The 20,703-nt window shown below is 42.6% G+C and overlaps 1 protein-coding gene across 1 annotated transcript in view; it reads right to left on the reverse strand.

Moving 5' to 3' along the window:
• SCUBE2 (signal peptide, CUB domain and EGF like domain containing 2) overlaps window positions 1-20,703 on the reverse strand; it is a 63,896-nt gene that overhangs the window by 23,924 nt on the left and 19,269 nt on the right. The window contains 12 exon segments of the mRNA XM_073347526.2: window positions 839-1,042; window positions 1,404-1,559; window positions 2,756-2,863; window positions 3,592-3,678; window positions 4,332-4,448; window positions 4,946-5,068; window positions 10,843-10,959; window positions 12,529-12,651; window positions 13,774-13,890; window positions 17,942-18,031; window positions 19,292-19,408; window positions 19,719-19,844. Coding sequence (XP_073203627.1) covers window positions 839-1,042; window positions 1,404-1,559; window positions 2,756-2,863; window positions 3,592-3,678; window positions 4,332-4,448; window positions 4,946-5,068; window positions 10,843-10,959; window positions 12,529-12,651; window positions 13,774-13,890; window positions 17,942-18,031; window positions 19,292-19,408; window positions 19,719-19,844 — 1,485 coding nt within the window.

Consider the following 20,703-nt stretch of genomic DNA (forward strand, 5'->3'; position numbering starts at 1 on the left):
AGGTGTTTAACCATTAATTAAATTTTCTTAATTATATGAAATTCAGAGATGCTTCCAAGTTTTCCAGAGTTTGCACATCCAGAGCAAAAAAGGGTTGCTGCTGGAAGACACACTAACAAAAAGTCAAATTTAGTTTGACAAGCATTTTAAAGGCTTATTGGTTTGCAATAGCAGTTACATACTGCATACACCGTGCGACTTGAATTAGCCGTCATGGTCATTAGGCCCCTATTAAGATAACATCTGAACCTTCTCCCTAAACCTTTGTCCTTTGGAAGCATTTATCACTGGCTGCGTTATGGTGGCACCCGCTAGTACCAAGATCATTAAGATTTGCTCGGTGTTCCCCTATAAAAACCCTGCTTTCTGTGAGTCACACAAGGCCTCAACTAGCAAAGAGAATGTGATTTCATTAAAATCTGCTTTGGGTTGGGGACTAGACAAAGATGATATGTTTGCATATTCAGACACTAAGTGAGACTCACAGCAAAACCCATTAACATCATAATTAAAAACATACTTGGTAAACTACAAGGACAATTAAAGATCAATACTATCCCCACTTCCTAACTCCTTATAGGCAATATGTCATCTACCAGGGAGTGCAGAATAGAGTACTTGCTCTACTTTGTTACCCCAATCACACATGCTCTGAGCCCAACATAAATTCCCACTGTGCACAATATCTTACACCTCCTTATACTGTTTTCTTTTTTCATTCTGGTGAAGCTCCCTCACTCTCTCCCCATTCCTCAGTGCTCACCAATCCTGAGCAAGATGCTGAAATGGATGCAAAGTGGTTTGTCCCAAAGTTAGGTTTGTTCCACACTGGGCTTACCACATCTATTATCCACACGCATTTGTCCCATGCCACAGAACTCCTGTGGATTCGAGGGTCTGGGAGACTTTTCGGCCACTTCATGGTCCATGCCAGAGAGACGAACATGGAATTGCTCCCTGTTGATTGCCTTCCGCAAGGTTCTAATTGTTTTGCGGAGTCTCTTCTCAGTCCTTTTTCGAGCACAGCTCAAATCACATGTGTCTACAAGGTAACAAGGATGAAAATTAGGAGCAGAGAACTTCAGTATAAATGACAGTTGCAAGAATCTTTGGTTTAAAACACTGGTCAATGCAAACAACTGAGAATGAAAACTGTGAAGCAGGGGTCAAATCTTTAAGGAGAACACCAGCAGGCCAGAAGAAAATGATCAAACGGACAATTTTTAATGATCTTAGAAACTAGGCATATATATCATACTTTCCAAACCAGTAAAATGAAGCTTCAAAACAGGAGATACTTTTTGTATTATTATTTTTTGCATAAAGATGAAAGTGAAAGAAAGAAATTAAGGATCAAACTGCAAGAAGCCCTCCGTTGCATCTTGGATTGTTCTCCAACCAACCTGTCACCTCCTGTTGGTTTGTCTCAAGCTCAAAGTCCACGGTGATAAACATTTCTTTAGCTGTCGTGGGTCTGCTGACGGCGCTGAGAACTTTCATTCCAGAGCTGCATTTTAGGTTTACATAGTAGAAGCTCTCCATTAATGAGTTACGATAATCTGTATTAACAAAATTAAAGGAAGCGAAAGCTTGGCCAATTATGTTACTGGACATTCACTACAGCTCAGTAAATATTTTGTTATGAAGACGGCTAGGGGACTAAATGATTAACTCCACATGCTAATAAACTACAAGCAACTGGGCTGGATCCTTGGCTAGTGTACTTTGCTGTAGCTTCAGTGACTTTAATGGACCAATAACAATTTACACCAGCTGAGGATCTGGCCTCACTGTGCATAAGGTACTATCCACACTGAGGTTAGAACCTTGCTAACGCTACCAGATGGCTTAAATGTAGCTGCCATTAGCAGGGTCCTCGTGCATCTTTTTTGGCCTGTGTAAACATATTAGAAACATGGTATTCCCTGCACAGAATGTGTTAGTCATTAGTACATTTTTCATTGGAAAAACTCTTGCCTGCTCTGGTCTGAGAGTGTGTGAAAACTATACTAGCTTACCACAGTTTTTCCACACAACTGGGCCTAGTCCCAGTATGCACAGGCCTTACAAAGACTATTGTTTAAAGTTTCCCTAAGGAAACAAGTTCAATTTAAGGAAACATTCGGAGCACATTTTGGCTCTGGGATAAATATATGTTCTTGCTAAGTGTGTAGTACAGATGATCACTCCTATTCTTTCAAAGCCAAACAAATTGGCATGCTGATTTGATTCTTCATATTCAATAAAGTAAAAGTACCTCATTCTGCATCTTGTTTGCATTATAAAGAATATTCAGAGTCATCTCAAACAGTGCCCTGTGGGCAGATTGCATCGTCCCTCTTGTTTCCAGCTGCCTTTACAGGTTTCCAGCTCATCCTTCCACCAGAAAGAAGCTGGAAACAAGTGGGAGGAGCCAGTCTCGCTGTGTACAGACCATTAGGACCTACTGGTACATAAGTGGAAGAGAAGAAAACCAGGAGCCAACCTTGGGGACCACAGTCACCAGAAGGAGAAAAGCCAGGAGCTTCTTCAATGTGGCATCAGGGACACAGTATGATCATACACGTCAGGGCCCATGGAGACAGAAGAAGCAGGAGATGTGACTGGGAAGAGGCATGGGCCATAGGATCAACAAGGCAAGGAGAGGTAGTCTGCAAAGTTCTTGGACTATTAAAATGTAGTCCATGCCATGAAAATGTTTAAGAATCCCTGAATTAGAGCATTAGCCTGCTTACCTTCAGGTATACATCCTTACCTGGTATTTTCTGTTGCAGACCTTCTTGAAACATCTCAGTCTTTTTCAAACTACATTTTCCTTCATTAAACTTAAAGGTTACACTTGTCTTGATGGTTGAGGTATCTTCTGAGAGAAACAAGAAAGTGTGACTTTCAAAGAGAAAAAGACTGAAAATACTAAGGCAATGTCAAGCAGGTCACTAAAATGACATTATAACCTGTAAAACTATCCATCACTAAAATGCTGCTTTTTGTGTGTGCAGAGCTGGCATCACTGGATACCAGTTTTCTTTGGCTGGTAAGTTAGTTCATAACTAGAACTGGAGTTAACAAGCTGTGATATATTTTATTTAACAAACCAGGAACAATAACAATCATAGGGCAAGGTCCTCAGCTTCACTGAACTCAAAGGAGATACGTCAATTAACACTAGCTGAAGATCTGTCTCTCTACGCTTATCTATAGTAGTATGCTTTATAAATTTTTACTATTCAACTAAAAAAGCTATATATGTTATATAGAGCCAAAATATTTCCACCGGGGTGCCTCAAGAGAGGTCTAAATCCTCTCAGTCCTAAATCCTCAGCCCTACTGTTCACCTTAGCTACGGACCCTTTTCTGTATTCTCATTTGCAGGGCTCAGGAATGCAGGAGATGCTGGTGAAGCAGTGTGCAGACTTTGAGCAGGGTCACTGTGTGTGTGTTGTGCACACTCGGGTAAAGCAGAGGAAGCAAAAAGGAAGGTAATAAACTGATGGAGAGAACACCACAAAAACGGAATAATATACCCCTGTTTTACACTGCCCTACCAAAAGAGATGAGCCAAGTCATGCAGCATGTAAGTCTAGTAATTACCCAGGCAAGTAGATTCATTTGTATTTTGCTGTTTTTTCTTAAGCTGAGAAGAGCTGCCACAGGTAAGAGTGTAGGCGTCTTGCATTCCTAACAGACAGATTATATAGGCAGACGTTAAAGGCAGGATGCAGGCTATACACACAGACTGGGGATATCCACACAGGTTTTAAGACATTAGTAGTGTGCTGATCTTTATTCCCTTTTTAAAAAGGAACACTTAGGTAATTTCCAAAGTCAGAGCTTGGGGTAACTACCTGCATCTTTTTAAATAATCAATGTTTTAAAAGAGGTCAGGTATAAATGTGGCTTTGCCCTCTTGTTTGTACGTGGTCCTTAACCAAAGGCCGATCCTAGTTTCCTGTTCCCCTAGACACAGGGACTGGGAGTGCCGTGCAGGCAGCATGCTCAGATGCAGAGGATGGAGTGCCTCACATTCCTGAACTATGTTGGCCAGTCGTGGAATGCCACGGACAGCACTGGAATTTCTATCAAATCCTCTTCACCGAAGAAAGCAATGGTTATGATCTAGGGGATCTGAGGGTAGAGTAGTTATACAAGTCAGAAAAAGGGGGATTCCTAGGGCTCTGGCAGGGACCTGAAAATACCTATATAAACAGAAAAGGTTTATCTTTTTTCATTACTTATTACAGGCTTTTACAAGAGTAAGTATTGTTATTCTTAAATTCTCTACATAGCAGCACATATTGAACAGCCTCATGTTTTGTTCTGTTTGGACTTACCAGAAATCAAATGGACCTCGGAGGGACAGTTTAAGATGCATTTATCGCTCCTATCGCTCTTTGTACAGGACAGCAATACTTTGGGTGATATATTATCAGGCAAGGACCCCTCTATCTCTAAACAGGATAAAACACAAACACTCATGGGAGAAGTAAAACATCGGCATTCACCATACAGAGAGACAGACTTGCAGCTACATCTGCCACATAACTGGTACCAAACTGCATCCATGCAATTAACATTCTGTACAGAGAGTAGGGGGAGGGAACTAAAAAAAAAAAAATCACACATGGATCAAACACCGTGTGTAATTTCCTTTCACGTAAAACTATCCCAGCATATTTTTTCATGCAGGAAAGCACAAAAGAGAACGAAGGAATAAGCCTAGATAAAAGCACAGAAAAGAAAGCACCAAAACCCCTCAAAGTATCTCCTGTTTTTCACCTGTTTCAACCATGGCCATCATGTCTGACTAAAAAGTAAAGCAGAAATCTAATGAAGGAAATAACGATCCATGCTGATTTGTTGGATGGATCAAGATTTTCAGCATTGCCTTGAGCTGCATAGCTTTCAAGCACACCCAAAGTATAAATACGTCTTCTATGCACCTTACCGACACAGTCCTTTTTATTCCAGTGTAATTTGTGGCTGGAATGACACTGACAGTCATAATCCCCCAGTGTGTTCACACAGGTCTGCTGGCAGCCTCCATTGTTGATGCTACATTCGTTAATATCTAAAGAGGAGGGAGAAAAAGGCCTTTTAAAAAAATTAATCTAGTATCATTTTCACACAGTGCTGAAATCATACAAACGCTGCTCTGTATCATTTGGATCTGATTCTATGGGCAACTTTTGAAAATCGGACCCTATATGCGTCTGCATTCCCTACCACCCTTTGGCTGGTCAAAATGGTTTAGTTGTGTGTTGAATATGCTGCAAATTGACTGTTACAAATGTTCCAGCCTCAGCAATGTGTTTCAAAAGTTAACAGTGTATTGTTTATGGTTATTTATTAAGTTTGGAACAAAATCAGACAGTAACATACAAGATTCACACTGACCATTTTTCTTAAACGTTCAAATGCATAAATATGTTGCAATACATTTTATCTCACTGTTAATGAGTACACGAGGGCAATACTCTGCCGCATATCGATACCCCTTTAGGCTGAGTTCTTAGCCAATATTCAGGGCCTTGACAGGTTGCTTCCATTAGGGTGAGAAATCAGTTGTACAAGACAGGTAGTTTTTTGTGTGTCCATGCAATCCTGTTTAATTATAAAGAACATACACAAAGCCTTGTTTTCCTGAACATAGGGGGTAAGGATAGGAGGATGTTGGACCTCAGTTTCAGTGGGTTTAGAACCTGGAGCTGTAGGAGCCCTGGGTCTCTGATACTCCCTTGTCACCACCAAAGGAGATAGATGAAGATACCTCACCGATCCTGAAAGGTCAGGCTCCACAGGAAGACCTACCAGAATGCCCAAGGTGTGTGGTTGCCTGATTGGTTAACGCCCACTACTGAAGCCAGGAAGTGACCTTTATGGGCTGTCCGAGCACTGTGCACAGTCTCTCTCTGTTGCTGCTGCCTCAGACTCTGCTGTTGCCTGTCTCCTGTGATCCATATCCAACTCCCGCTCCCAGCTCCTGCTCTGCTCCTGTACCTGCCCCTGTCCTCGGTTCCTGCCTTGCTCCTGCTCCATGCCTAATCCTTGCCTTGTCTCGGCTCCTGCCCTCATGTTTCACTCCTGAACGTTGGCTACCAGTTCCCAGTTCCAACCCTGGCTCATCTTCTGGCTACCAACTCCGACTCGATTCCTGATTCTGAGTCTGGCTCTGATCCTTGGCTAAACTCCCAACTCCAGCTCCACTCTGACCACAAGGTCTGATCGCCTACACGCTGGTTCCTAAGACACTGGGTGCAACACCAAGCAGTTTCCTGACTCGTGATTCCCAGACAGTCGTGTGACCCAGGTCCCAAGGAGCTGCTCTCTCTCAGGGTCATGTCTCAGGAGCTGTCTCTCTGCTCTCTCTCAGGGTCATGCTCACAATTTCTTCTCTCCCACTCCCTTTCTGTGGGCTCGCTGTAGCTTTCTGCCACCAGGATTTCAACAATTTCCATCCCACCATCAACCTCAGCCTGGACCAGTCCACACAAGAGGTCCACTTCCTAGACACTACAGTGCTAATAAGCGATGGTCACATAACCACCACCCTATACCGGAAATCTACTAACTGCTATACTTACCTACATGCCTCCAGTTTTCACCCAGACCACACCACATGATCCATTGTCTACAGCCAAGCTGTAAGATACAACCGCATTTGCTCCAACCCCTCAGACAGAGACAAACACCTACAGGATCTCTATCAAGCTTTCTTAAAACTACAATACCCACCGGTGAAGTGAAGAAACAGATTGACAGAGCCAGAAGAGTACCCAGAAGTCACCTACTACAGGACAGGCCCAGAAAAGAAAGTAACAGAACGCCACTAACCGTCACCTACAGCCCCCAGCTAAAACCTCTCCAGTGCATCATCAAAGATCTACAACCTATCCTGAAGGACGATCCCTCACTCTCACAGACCTTGGGAGACAGCCCCATCCTCGCTTACAGACAGCCCCCAACCTGAAGCAAATACTCACCAGCAACCACACCACACAATAAAAACACTAACCCAGGAACCAAACCCTGCAACAAACCCCAGTGCCAAGTCTGTCCACATATCTATTCAAGGGACACCATCATAGGACTCAGCCACACCATCAGGGGCTTGTTCACCTGCACATGTACCAATGTGATATGTGCCAGCAATGTCCCTCTGCCATGTACATTGGCCAAACCGGACAGTTTCTACGCAAAAGAATAAATGGACACAAATCTGACATCAGGAATTATAACATTCAAAAACCAGTAGAACACTTCAGTCTCCCTGTACACTCAATAATAGACTTAAAAGTGGCAATTCTTCAACAAAAAAACTTCAAAAACAGACTCCAACAAGAAAGTGCAGAACTGGAATTAATTTGCAAACTGGACACCATCAAATTAGGCCTGAATAAAGACTGGGAGTGGATGGGTCACTACAAAAACTAATTTCCCCCTGTTGATACTCACACCTTCTTGTCAACTGTTTGAAATGGGCCCCCTTGTTTACATTGGCCTCATTAGCACTACAAAAGTGATTTCCACTCCTTCTTGTCAACTATTGAGAACAGCCCACTTTCACCTTAATTGAATTGAACTAACCCCCCACTTGGTAAGGCAACTCCCATCTTTTCATATTGAAAAAGATGTGTATTTATATCTCCCTACTGTATGTTCCACTCCATGCATCCAGTGAAATGGGTTTAGGCCATGAAACCTTATGCCCAAATAAATTTGTTAGTCTCTAAGGTGCCACAAGGACTCCTCATTGTTTGCGCTGATACAGACTAACATGGCTACCACTCTGAATAATATACAGGGAAGCCTTTTAGTAACAGACACCAAAGGGACTGCTATTTTTCTCTGTTATAATGGGTGGTCACATAATGATGTACAGTTAATATGGAGGAACTTTTGTGAGGATTGATATTCTGCTGGCCATAAATGGGTTTCACTGCATATGACACAACACAGTATCCTGCAATATCCTGAACAAAACTTATTGAATTAAGTCAAAACTCACTGATTTTAGGAGTTTATTCTATTAAAAGTGCCAATGATTACATACTATTGAGGGACTGTATGCATTTCCATGGGGGGAAGGAACCACAGCACTCCATGAAGTAAAAGCAGTGGGAGATGGTCAGGCAAATTCACAAAGGTTGAATCATGTCAGAGGGCTACCACCACTTGGCAAGAGACTCACATGGTTCAAACTGGATTCTCCAGAGAGCAGCAGACAAAAGGATTTTTGGATAAATAGCCTGAATTAAAACTAACTCAGGCCCTTCTTTCTGATCCAGCAAATGGACAGGACCTCGGTCCAACGAGGATCTCCAATCCTTAGGGAAGGGTTGGAAGGATTTGAGCCCAGTGAGGCCCCATAAGACTTGGGTGATGGTTTTCAGCTAAAGCTGTGATGAACCTGTGCCCACAGGGAAAAAACCCTATCTGGCACTGGAAGGACTCATTACCAGCCAGAGCTCTTATTGGAGTGTGGGATGATCTCTGATGAGCTTATTGGCATCCATGTAAATTCTTCTATTGTTTAAATAGGTTTTCTCTGTGATGCTTTTACCTTAAAAATAAACGGGCTTGCTTAGAAAGAGCTGTGTGGTAACTTAACTGTGTCGATTACACCGTGTCCCATCTCTGAGGAGAGAAGTGAAGCAGGCCTGCTTAGGCAGCCTGTCTTTTGCTGGGGAGGTCACAGTATAGTCAGGGAACTGTTGGGCCTAGAAGTACCCCATCAGAAGGGAGAGAGATGCAGGTCTCCACTCAAGAGAGGCAATGGCTGCAGAGTTGGAAGCCTGAGAGCGAGTGCCCTGGCTGGACCACAGAGGGGAAATACAAGTGAAACTGCTCTGAACTTTGATAGCAATGTTGTCATATTTTTGTCTCTCTCTAGCTGGGCTCAGTAGAGGTAGAGGTTGGAACAACCATACTCAAAGATGTTAAACCAAAAAGTCTTAATTGGCATGTTTGCAGCATGCAGCTCCTAGGAAGCCAGGTGGGCAGTCTCACCTTGTGCTGGCTACTCTCACGGTCATTATTCCCAATGCTATATATATTTTTTCTCTGCCTGATGCAAACACAGGTCTTCCCACCTGATCTCTAACACGCACTGCAGAATCACATGCCATACCTATGAAACACATTTCTCTTAGGCCTTCATTCTTCTCCCATTGACTTGAGTGGCACAGGATCAAACCCATAAACAGGAGTTTCTATGTGAATGGTCAAGTGAAGCTATTTCCTGGAAGTGATTCCACTCTCACTGGAGCAGCATCTTTGTGAGTTTCCATAACAGCAGTGTTCATCCATTCTCCTGTGTTCCCTGTTCCCACTCCACAGGGTAATGATGTGACTGCCTACCCTGAGTCAGGGGTGCATGTAGGGTGACCAGATGTCCCGATTTTATAGGGACAGGCCTGATATTTGGGACTTTTTCTTATATAGGCACCTATGACCCCCCCACCCTCTTTGTCCCGATTTTTCACACTTGCTATCTGGTCACCCTAGGTGCATGGTACCTTACTACCAGTCAGTATGAACAGGGGTGACAGAATCAGGTCCCATGTTAATAGAAGGATGTTCATATAAGACTGCATTAAATACAAAGGGGAAATTAATTTGGTCCTTTTGTCCACATTGCAAAACTACCACAAAACTGATTATCTGTCTCTGCCCAAACAAGGTCTAGGACTGGAATGGCAGAGATGTTGCAGGTCAGGAGGGGAAAATGGCAATACTGCGTGGGGAAGTCTGCACAGCAACTGCCTTCATTAGACAAGACTCAAGCCAACTGTGATTAGTCCCTCATATTAATAAGCAATGAGGTTGGGATTTTCAAAGGAGACCTCGGGAGTTAGATGCCCAAATCTCATTGAAATGGGTGCTGGGTATCTAATTCCCTTAGGCTCCCCTGAGAATCTCAGCCTAAATTCATCCCCATGGTTAGAAACACCCAATATGATGCAAAGAAGAATTGTGAACATGACAACGTATTTGCATCATGGTCCCCAAGGTCAATCTTGCACCTTCTGCCTCATATTCACATATGCCTATCATTGAACTGAATTCATATATGTAGTCATATAAGATCTTGCCCATGTTTCACATGAAAATAGCTTTGTTTTCATTTAGTGTCAAATAACTCAGGCTGCTTCATATGAATGTTCTGCAAGTTTCCTTGCTTCAGATGTCAGATCAAGGTCCATGTCAACATATTGGTCTCTTTCACTTAGGGTTTCTTTGGAATCAGAAGTAAACAATTTAGGGCCAAATTCTTAGCTGGTATAAACCAGTGTAACTCCATGACTATAGTGGAGCTACGCCATCTTAGACCAGATGAGGATCTGGCCGTTAGGCTTGTTGGTAATGTGTATTTATTCTAAAGGAAGCCTGCAAAATACTTAACATCATAATTCATTTGAAGCCTTTTCTTACAAGTTTTCAATTAGCATACAGAACTCCACATGAAATCAATGGGAATTTTTCATGTGGAAACACTGTTGGATCATGGCCTAGAATCTACGTGTGGAATGCATCTGTTTGTTCTAATGGTCCCTGTTGCTTTCCAATACATAGATGGTGGGGGTGGGAGGGAAATCATTTAAGCAAAAAGACATAGTCAAGGATTGTGTTTCATTTTTGGATGGGCTCCCCTTTTGAAAAACTGCCTGGAAAAGACAAAGGATAAATTTGCTGTACAGGGTTTTAGACATATGGATCCCATTGATGTTAATGAGCGTTGCTCCTTCACTCTGACAAACATATACACTAGTATCTTTTTATACTCACCTCCGCGTTGCTCCTGCACTCTGACAAACATATACAAGAGTATCTTTGTATACTCACCTCCACAATGCGTGAAGCCATAGAGAGTGTATCCTTTGTTACAACTACACTCAAAAGAGCCTGGATGATTGATGCACGTATGGTCACATGTCCTTTCAAAAGAACATTCATCAATGTCTGTAATTTTTAAAAGGATACGTTAGTGTCTCTTGGCTTGTCAAGGAAGCATTTATAAGCTAGCAAAGTTGGATGTAGAGACACACAGCTTTATATGACATAAGCGAATTCTTTTAAAGCCATTAGTCTGTAACATATTGAAGTAACAACTTTTAAGCGAGCAGTTAGTTTGCCAAGTAAGACATTTCTTGGCAAGTGAGTAAACGAGGTTATATTTTTAATAGTAATGTTTAAAATAAATATCTGCAAAGTTCTCTTCACTGCAGAAGACTGTCGGCGGAAAAAAAAATGCTTCTGCAAGGAAAGGCAACGCAAGAGTCAGCAGGAAAAATATTTTTAAAGTAACTTTCTGTTTCCTTCTGCCTTTGACAAAACTGGGAGGCCAAATATTTACCTCAACTGTGCATGCGCAGTGCTTGTTTTAGATCTGTGTTCGGCCCCTCACCTAGCAACTGAAATACCTCTCCCAAAGGCAATAAAGGACAGGAAGTGTTGGGAATTCGTGCAGGTGAAAGGCATCAGACTGGTACCCCTAGAAACCCAAATGCTCTCCTTTGCTATACAGAGCATGGGCTTCTGCAGAAGCTTCCTCCACCCAGCCCAAGCAGTGTGCCTCAGTGCAGCTCTGAAGGGACCATCACGTGGATCTATTCTTCTCTTTGTGGAACACCACCGGATACATTTATCAGTAGGCAATAGATGCATTACACTGCACATCTTGGGCTTAAGCTTTGTATGCCTTAAGCCTTTGTCTTTAATGCTGGCTAGAATGTCTGCTTCATCCAGCTGAATTTTTCCTGGGCATTTTAATCATTTTGTATATTGTACATCTTACCTAAAAAAGCAAATTCAGTGTAAAGGCCCAGTTCTGCTCTCACTGAAGTCAATGACAAAGTTCCCATGGATTCCATGGGCAGCAGGATCAGAGGCCCTAAATGTTTATTATATTATCATCAAAAATACTCTATGTTGCTATAAAAAAATATTAAACATGATGAGGCTTATTCTGTTCCCATAGAAGTCCGTGGCAAAACTCCCATTGACATAGATGGAAACAAAATTGGAGTCTTACCCCAAATTTGCTCTTTAAGGGATCAGGCCCAAATCAAGCTACATCAAGTTTACAATGTTCTAGAAGTGACAGAAAAAACATAGACAAAAGGAGATATAAATCCTTAAAATATACATTCATAAACAACTTCCATCAGAAATCTTGGAAATCCTACATTTCTCCGGCAAGTTTGCTTTGCATAAATATTTGTCCTGTTAAGTCTGACCTAAAAAAAGATTAGAAATACCCACACTGGAGTGAAGTTTCTTTCTTGATAGTTCCATTTTCTGCCAATCTCTATTATTTTCAGATAACCATTCAGCATACAGTGAACAACCTTTCAAACAAATCTCCCACTCTGATATCATGGCAAAGGCTTTGATTTTTAACAGCAACTTTAGAAAGAAGAAATCCAAAGCATGACAATCACTCGGGAGTCTACCAGCACCTCATTACTTCAGTAGGTATCCAAGCCAGTCTTATTTATTTTACTTTTTTTTGCCTCCCCATGCACATACCTTGACAAGACTTCTCATCAGTCAATAATTTAAATCCTTTTTTGCAGCTGCAATCAAAACTGCCAACAGTGTTTTTACAAAAATGATCACAGCCTCCATTGCTGGCCTGGCATTCATCAATATCTGTAATAGAAAAGTGATTAGCAAAGAAAAGGAACATCTTTGGTGTCCTTTCGTTGGTAGATCCCAAAGACATATACATGTTCTATGCATGAAAAAGCTGGACGTGACTGGAAAGTTCATGTTGTCTGAAGGGAGAGTCCTGAACAAGATTCAATAACTAAATCACCTTGAACTTCAGGAAAATTCAGATTCAGAAATGATCTTTGCAGTTCAGGCCCATTTCTGTATTATTTCCTTTAATCTAATATATTGCTATCAAATTCACATTCACTTGAGCACACACATACAGAAGGGCTCTTTCTTATCTCATATGATTAGAGAAGATAAAGTCATTCATCCTTCTGGAAAGCCCTTAGAGCCTTAAACTAAGCTTTTCTCTTTAAAGGTCTTAACTTTTTAAAAATTCTCTCTCTTCCTCCTCCCCAAAGTGCTTCAGTTACAGACAGAAGAGACCTATTGGGTCACCTTACCCTGCCCACTCCTGTGTCAGATTGTTGAGTTCTTTGTCTAATTCTAAATGAGTCAAGCAAAAGGGACTCCATCACTTTGCTTGGCATGAGTCTAAAAGACCTCACTCTTGGGAATTTTATTCTAACATGTGACTTACATTCTCCTTTCCTCGTTTTCAACACTTTATTTCTTGTTATATCTGCTTGCCCCAACATAAATAATTCCACACCTATCTTCATATTTAAACCTTTCAAATGCTTGTTATAATATCAGGCTGACAGTCTGATCCTCCATGGAGATATACGCCTGCAATAGCCTGGATGCATGCCTTGGCTGGTGGACTAGAGGCTACATTTACCTCCATTGTACCATCAGTGCATTGCTACCTCCTGATTAGAAAAAGAGGCCATACTGGAGATCGGAAGGGTGTCAAAGGCAAAGCAGAGATACTTTGCACTCACATGCTCCATATCTAGGTCTGGTGCAACAGGGACCATGTGCAAGGGGACTGTGCAACTCTCCCTGCCTTCCGTGTTTCCCTCGTGCTCTCCAATGCCCAGGTAGATACACATTGGCTTTTTCTCAGGAATGTTTCAACTAGTTTCCCTTTGAGATTAGTGCACTTGCTGCTAGGTGTTTATACAGGTATGTTTCCAAAACTGCAAAATCTACCTTTACATGTCTTCCCATCAAACTGGAGTGTAAATCCGATGGGACAGCTGCAGTGAACTCCAGTCGAGGTGTCTTTACAAGTGCGGTCGCATCCACCATTATTTACAGCGCATGTTTCTAACACAGAAAAAATAAAGCTAACATTTGTACAGAAATGTTGTAAGGGAAATAAAGTAGCATGTGGTGCTAGCAGTGGCCCACTCCATTTCTATTCAGCTATATTGTATATTTAGAGAAGGAAGAAAATATCTACATTCCTTGTATCTTTGCCTGTCTGCCTAATTTATGCATGTACCAGTTTTAGCAAGATGTCTGGCTGGAGATAGGCAACCACCATCCCTCCCCAAGCCACCTCCAACTTGCTGTGAGGCTTCCTCAAGGGTCTGTCCTTCTCTTCTCCCTGTATACCTTATCTTTGGGAAATTACATCCATAAACACAAATTAAGCTACCATCTCTATGCTCTCTCTCTGCTCCAGACCAGTCTCCTTCTGCCCAAATTAAAATCTTGGCCTGTTTCTCCAATATCTCCTCATGGATGCCATCAGCTCAAATCAACATGGCTGATAAAGAATTCCTAATCCTGCTCCCTAAAACTCTCTCCGCCGCCTTCTTTCTCAATCCCTGTAGAGAACATCACCATCCTACCTGTCAGTCTGGCCAGTAACCTGGGCATCATCTTTGACCCTGCTTTACTTCCACAAATCTAGGTGTCAGCAATCAGGGCCTGCAGCAGAGCCAGTCTCCCAACAAAATGATCACAGCTGGCCCGACTGATTGGAAGAATCAATCGATTGACTTTTAAGACCAGCAGCAGATCAGTGGCTGCAATAGCTCCTGTGCCTGCTGGTTCCCAGCCCTGTTCCTGCCTCACCTCATCCAGGTAACCAAGTTATGACTCTTGGATCTAATTCCTGACCCCTGAGTTCAGCTCTGACTGTTGGCTCTGGCATCTGGGAGCTGAAGAACACCTGCAGTCTGCCAAAGAACCCCATAAACACCATGCAGACGAAGACTATCAGGCTGACCCCAATCTGGCTACAGGGGACAAAGTGTGGCTCTTGACCAGAAACTTAAATCAAGCCACCCATCCACCAAACTAGACTACCAATACCTGAGCCCCTTCAAGATTATAAAATGGGTGAAGCCAGTGGCCTTCGGATTATAGATGCCCAAGTCCTTAAAGATCCGTCCTGTCTTTCAGATCTCACTTTTAAAGCCCTGTATCAAGAACCCATACCCAAACCACTTCAATCCACCACCCACAAAAGTCCACAGACAGGAAAGTACTTGGTCCACTGGATCCTCAACTCTCAGTGAGTGAGGGGAAAGCTCCAGTACTTGGTGGACTGGGAAGGGTACGCTCCGGACAAGCAGTCTTGGGAAGCAACAAAGAACATCTATGCCCTGGACCTATTATGAGAGTTCCATTGGAAGTACCCTGAGAAACCAGGCCCCAAGTCCCCTGTGAGGCACCTTCAAGGAGGGAGTATTGTCAGGAATCAAAGTTTGCAGCACAGTCGGTCTGGAAGCAGGGCCTGCAGCAGATCCAGTTCCTGGGCAGCCTTGCCTCCTTCCAGGTAACTCAGTTCTGATCCTTGGCTCTGATTCCTAACCTCTGACTTTGGATTTGCCTTTTTGCTCTGGCACCTGGTTCTGGCATCTGGGCTCCGACTCCTGGGTCCAGCTCTCACCCTGGGCTCCAATTTCTGGCTACTGACTCCTGTTATAACCACTAGGAGTGACTTGTGCTCTGATCATTAGATCTACTCCGACCACTAGGCACAACCACCTACTCCCGGTCAAAGACATCAGGCTATGTCTAATCCTGCCATTTCTTCCTGCAGAACATCTCTAAGATATGGTCTTTCCTATCCATTCACATAGCTAAAATTCTCATCCAAGCTCTCATTATCTCATGTCTCAATTACTGCAACATCCTTCCCTCTGACCCTGACAAATGCAATCTTGCCCTGCTTGCATCCATTCAAAATGCTGCTGCAAAGAATCTTCCTAGCTCATTGCTTTTCCCATGTCATCCCCCTTGTCTGCATTCTTCCATTGGCTCCCCCATCTCTATTCTATCAAACATAAACTGTTTGTCTTCACTTTCAAGGCCCGTCACAGCCTGTCCCCACCCTACCCCTCATCTCTCATTCGGCATCGAAAAGTTGACTCCTATCTCCATCGCCCACTTGAATTTTCAGACAAGCACCTTTGTGCTTTCTCTCATTCTGCCCTGGACAGTTGGGAGGAACTCCCCATAAACATCTACAAAGCTACCTCATCATCAACCTTCAAAACCCTCCTCAAAACTCTCCTTTGCCGTGATGCCGACAGACAAAAACAAAAAATACCCCACATGACAACAGTTGTGCTCAGACCATTGCTAATCATACTTACCATCTTATCTCATTGTTTCCTTGTATTCCACCATTGATTTGTCTCTAGCTATCTGTTGCCTCTTGTCTGACACTTACATTGTAATTTCTTTGGGGCAGGGAACATCTTTTTGTTCTGGATTTGTAACACACACATCACAATGGGGTTCGCTCCTAGGTGTTCCGGTAATATAAATAATAATAATAAGCTCCTTAGCACAGAACAGAGGAGACCGCCCTTCTCCACTGCTAGCCAGCTCCACAGCATGGGTGTGGGGAATGAACTTCTCTCATCTCCCACTGATCTTAACCGGACTGTTGGGAGCGCAATACTTTTAAAAATCAGGCTGCTTATTTAGGTGCCTAAATATGGATTTCGGAGCCTAACTTTAGTCTCCGATTTTTGAAAGCTTTCACCTCTGCCTCTACTACTTTGAGGAGACTGCCAGCAGGAATAGTAAATGATCAGTGCCAGCTGTGGAGATGCTTTTGTGACCCAGATATCTGTTCACTCGGAACCGCACTGAGATCACAGGGACTTGTTCCATAGTCCCCTGGATACACCTCTGCATTAAACAGACTACAACTAAATTTAGTTCGTACTGAAACATTTCAGGACAGGGACGATGTGTGGCACTTCCCTAGGAGAGGAAAAAAAGTGAAGCATTGGAAATTTCTTGTTGTACTGTGGGAATTTGCTGCCCCCCCCCAACTCCCTATCAGCTACAAAATCGGGGTGAACTCCAACTCCAAACAAACCTGTCCTTACAGTCCATTTAACCCTTCAGTACAAAGAGACACACACGGGGAAAAATAGTGCATCTTATTGTTAAAGGGACAAAACAAGTTTAGAGGATACTGCGCCTGATTCTCGTCTTCCATACACCAGATTTATACTGTTGTAACTATCTACCTCCGGGAACCAGTTAAAATACTGGAGGTCCATTGACCTACTTACAACATGGTTAAAGACTGTAATATAGATGGAATCTAACTATGCTCCCATTGCTGAATTAAAACCTTGGACAGTCGCAAACTTTAGCCCATATACAAAGATAGAGCTAGGTCCCGTCCACACTACAATTTATCTCTATGGTGACTGGGTCCCCTAACTTAGCTAGAGCTGTAAGGTCAGGAACCCCAAGTAGAGAAGAAGAAGAATTATATGAAAGTGGTTAACATTCTGGGAAACATCTAAAGAGACTAGAACCCTGCTTTCCACCAGGAGTTGGGTGTTCACAGTGCATGTCTCAGAGGTAGGAAGGATAGTCTCGTTGAAGCACTGGACTAGGACTCACGAAACTCAGGGTCAGTTTCCAAAGTTTCAGTGGGACTTTGGGCCAGTCCCTTAAATCCCGCTGTGCCAATCAAAGTGGCCAGTACCAAAGAGTTTAAAGGTTTTGCATTTAATCTGACTCTAAAAGAAATCATCTGACTAGGAGTTTGGTGAGTTTTATATTCAAGCTCTGAATAGCAGAATAGTCATAGACTGGGGAACTCAGTAGTGACAGCATAGGTAGAGAGCAGGTTTCTTGGCTCTGGTTCAGCTCATACTGCTATACATCTCAAATACTATACAGGGTTACTTATATACTATAGGGACATAGCCTTTCCTTACAGGTGAGCGAGCATCCATTGAGTTCAATGGGTAGTGCATGTCTCTCCAAGGGCAGACTTCAGCCCATAGTCACAATAGCTATGTTCAATGACAGCTACCCAATACAGTAAGGGTTCACCATGTAAGACTAGTTAAGAAACCCTACAGCAAAACAAGATGGGCACTTTTACCCATGATCAGCCGCCGCTTTACTCGCTTATCCACATCTGCTCCTGCTGTGGCATTGCTCTCAGAGATCTCAGCTACAGCCTCCTCTCTTTCTGTAATGCAAGTACATGGTGGGTAAAAAATCAGTGAGTGGTAGTGCGACGGTTGGTACCTAATGCAGTGGCCAACTATCTTGGCCGTATCTTGGTACGACATTCCTTTTGAAATCCAATTCTAAAACAAAGCTAAGCTCTACAATTAGTTGAATCATATATCATAAGCAGAAACAGTCAGAAATAAACACTTAAAAACAAAAAAAACCTATTAAAACTCCCTAATTAAAAACCTCATAGCTCTTTTTCTTGTTTTGTTTTCATTTGCTTTTCAAAGACCCATGTGTTCACCTCAGAAATCTTAAAACATAGTAGCTGTCGTGAACAGAACAACAAAAGGGTTAATCAGAGATCAGATGCTACATACCAGTGTCCTGCCATCCTGATCACCCACTGGCTAATGAAAGAGATGACTAACTGTGGCTGGGTTTTTGTTTTTAATCAATGGTCAGAGACCGGTCATCAAAGCATTTGTGTTCATCCACCAAAGCATTTCTTTACATAAGAATGGATGCCTTTCTAACAGATATGCTTTAGTTCAATCGGATGTTATAGGTTTGATGCAGGAATTGCTTGGTGAAGTTCTTGGGTTATACAGGAAGTCCAATTAGATGATCCTAGAGGTTCCTTTTGGACTCTACGAATCTATGAAAACTTAAGAAAATGGAAAGGAATTGTCCCCTGATTAATAGCATGTGTGATGCTTCACAAGTACCAGAACAAAATATACTTAAAAACAGAAGTTCTTTTTTTCTTTAACATTCTGGGCCAGTTCTTCTGTGCTTCTCATGCAATCAGAAAGCAGCCTGTAAGGTGGAGAGTCCATTAACATAGGGTAACCTCCATGGGATGTAAAGCCAGCACAATCAGCTCTACACCACCTTCTTCTGGCCTTTCCTATGCTCAAGTGCTCCCCAGATAGCAGAATGCTCCACAAGGGATTTCCTGCAGGCATCACTTAGAGCAGCCCTAAAGTTTCTCTAAGTTATGCCAGGGGCCAAACTGGATCCAAATTCAGAGTCGGGGGGAGCAGAAATGTGACCTAGAACCACTTTTCCTTCACACCCAAGTCTTGTGTCAAGCACGGGTTGGCCAGACCCATAGATCTGGCCTATGCTTTCAAAGATCTTGTCGTTTTGGCCTCTATGCAATTTTTCAGCAATACAACTGGAACATATTACTCTGCAGAAATGGTAACATTTTGAAACTCATTTACATGTGAGTCATCAACAGAAAAGAATTCATCCACTGCTTACTGACCAAGGCAGGTTTTCCCATCTGAGTGCACTGCGTACTTTGGGTGACATCCACAAATGGGCCCATCATCGGCATCCTCACATGTATGCTGACACCCACCATTCCCATGATTGCATGTCACTGGAAAGAAAACATACAGTGGAGCCTCAAATTTCAGATCACTGCACAGGGCTGAATTTACCCTTCTCAAGTGTGAATGTTAACATGACTCCCAAACTAGAGCTTTCAGTACTAATTGATGGATTTGTACAATGACATTCTGAAAACCCACTGTTTTAATATGATATTTCACTTCATCAAAAACATACAGTCTAAATATTGTATCATCCTAGCACATCCATAGATACAACTGCCAAAATTAGTGATCAACTGCGGAAATAATAGAATTCTATTTGTTCCCTTTAAGGATCAGTATGAATTTGTTGCATACAAATGCAGTCCCTCTGGTTCCTGGCCAGTTCAAATCCAGGTCTGCATTCACATGCCACTCCTCCTTTCGGTGCTTCTCTGCAGATATGGGCACAGCCATGGTCTTTATTCATGCAGCTCATGCCATCTGCAAAACAGTACAAATATCACAGATCATCAGTATCCTCAGTGTCTTCAGATGCAGGTAACAGTTCAAATACAAACATTAGCCCAACTGTAAGTAAACAGCAGACAACTTGTACCTCTTGAAATAATTTCCTGTAACTGAACAAAAGGAAAAAAGTATCAGCTGATATACAAGAAATAAAAAGAACCTGATACTGCTAAAGGCTAAGCAAATGGCCTGCAAGGTGATCTCCCTGCTCCTAATCCATTGTCTGTTTGTGTCTTAAGGTCTCCGGGGCAGGGATCTTCCATCTCTGTGTTTGTACAGCACCCAGTACAATGAGACCCCCAACCTTCATTGAGGCCTTTGGGTGCTACCATAATATAAATATTTATTAGTAATAATAACTCCTCCTCTTCCTCCCACATATTTTAATAGGAATTGAGAGATAATCAGTACCTTGCAGGACCAGGCACTAAGGCTGTCATTTCCCCTTTAGTCACCCCATAAAATAGCAAAATGAGCTGTTGTGAGGCAAGGGAATGTCCTCATTTATTCAGAGACATACAAAATTCAAATGCTTCTTCTCACATCTTTTCAAATTACTGGCCTTGATCCATAGAGTCACAGAGCCACATTTTCTTTGGTGGTTATCAGCGGACCCAGCAGTCACACATACCGTACCCATGGGCAGCAAAGAATTTGCTGTTTTGGGAGCATCTTAACCTTTTCTGATATCTACTGGATTCTTTCTAATTCCAACCCGTACATTTTAACAACACCTCTGGAGAGTCATCATGATGTTTTATATACAACTGCACCTCTGTGCTATGTCTCTCACTTGCTGAATAGAATGTAATACAAGCAAGTGCAGTCTGGA

This window comes from Lepidochelys kempii, chromosome 6 (assembly GCF_965140285.1).
Source record: "Lepidochelys kempii isolate rLepKem1 chromosome 6, rLepKem1.hap1, whole genome shotgun sequence".
Classification (NCBI taxonomy): domain Eukaryota; kingdom Metazoa; phylum Chordata; order Testudines; family Cheloniidae; genus Lepidochelys; species Lepidochelys kempii.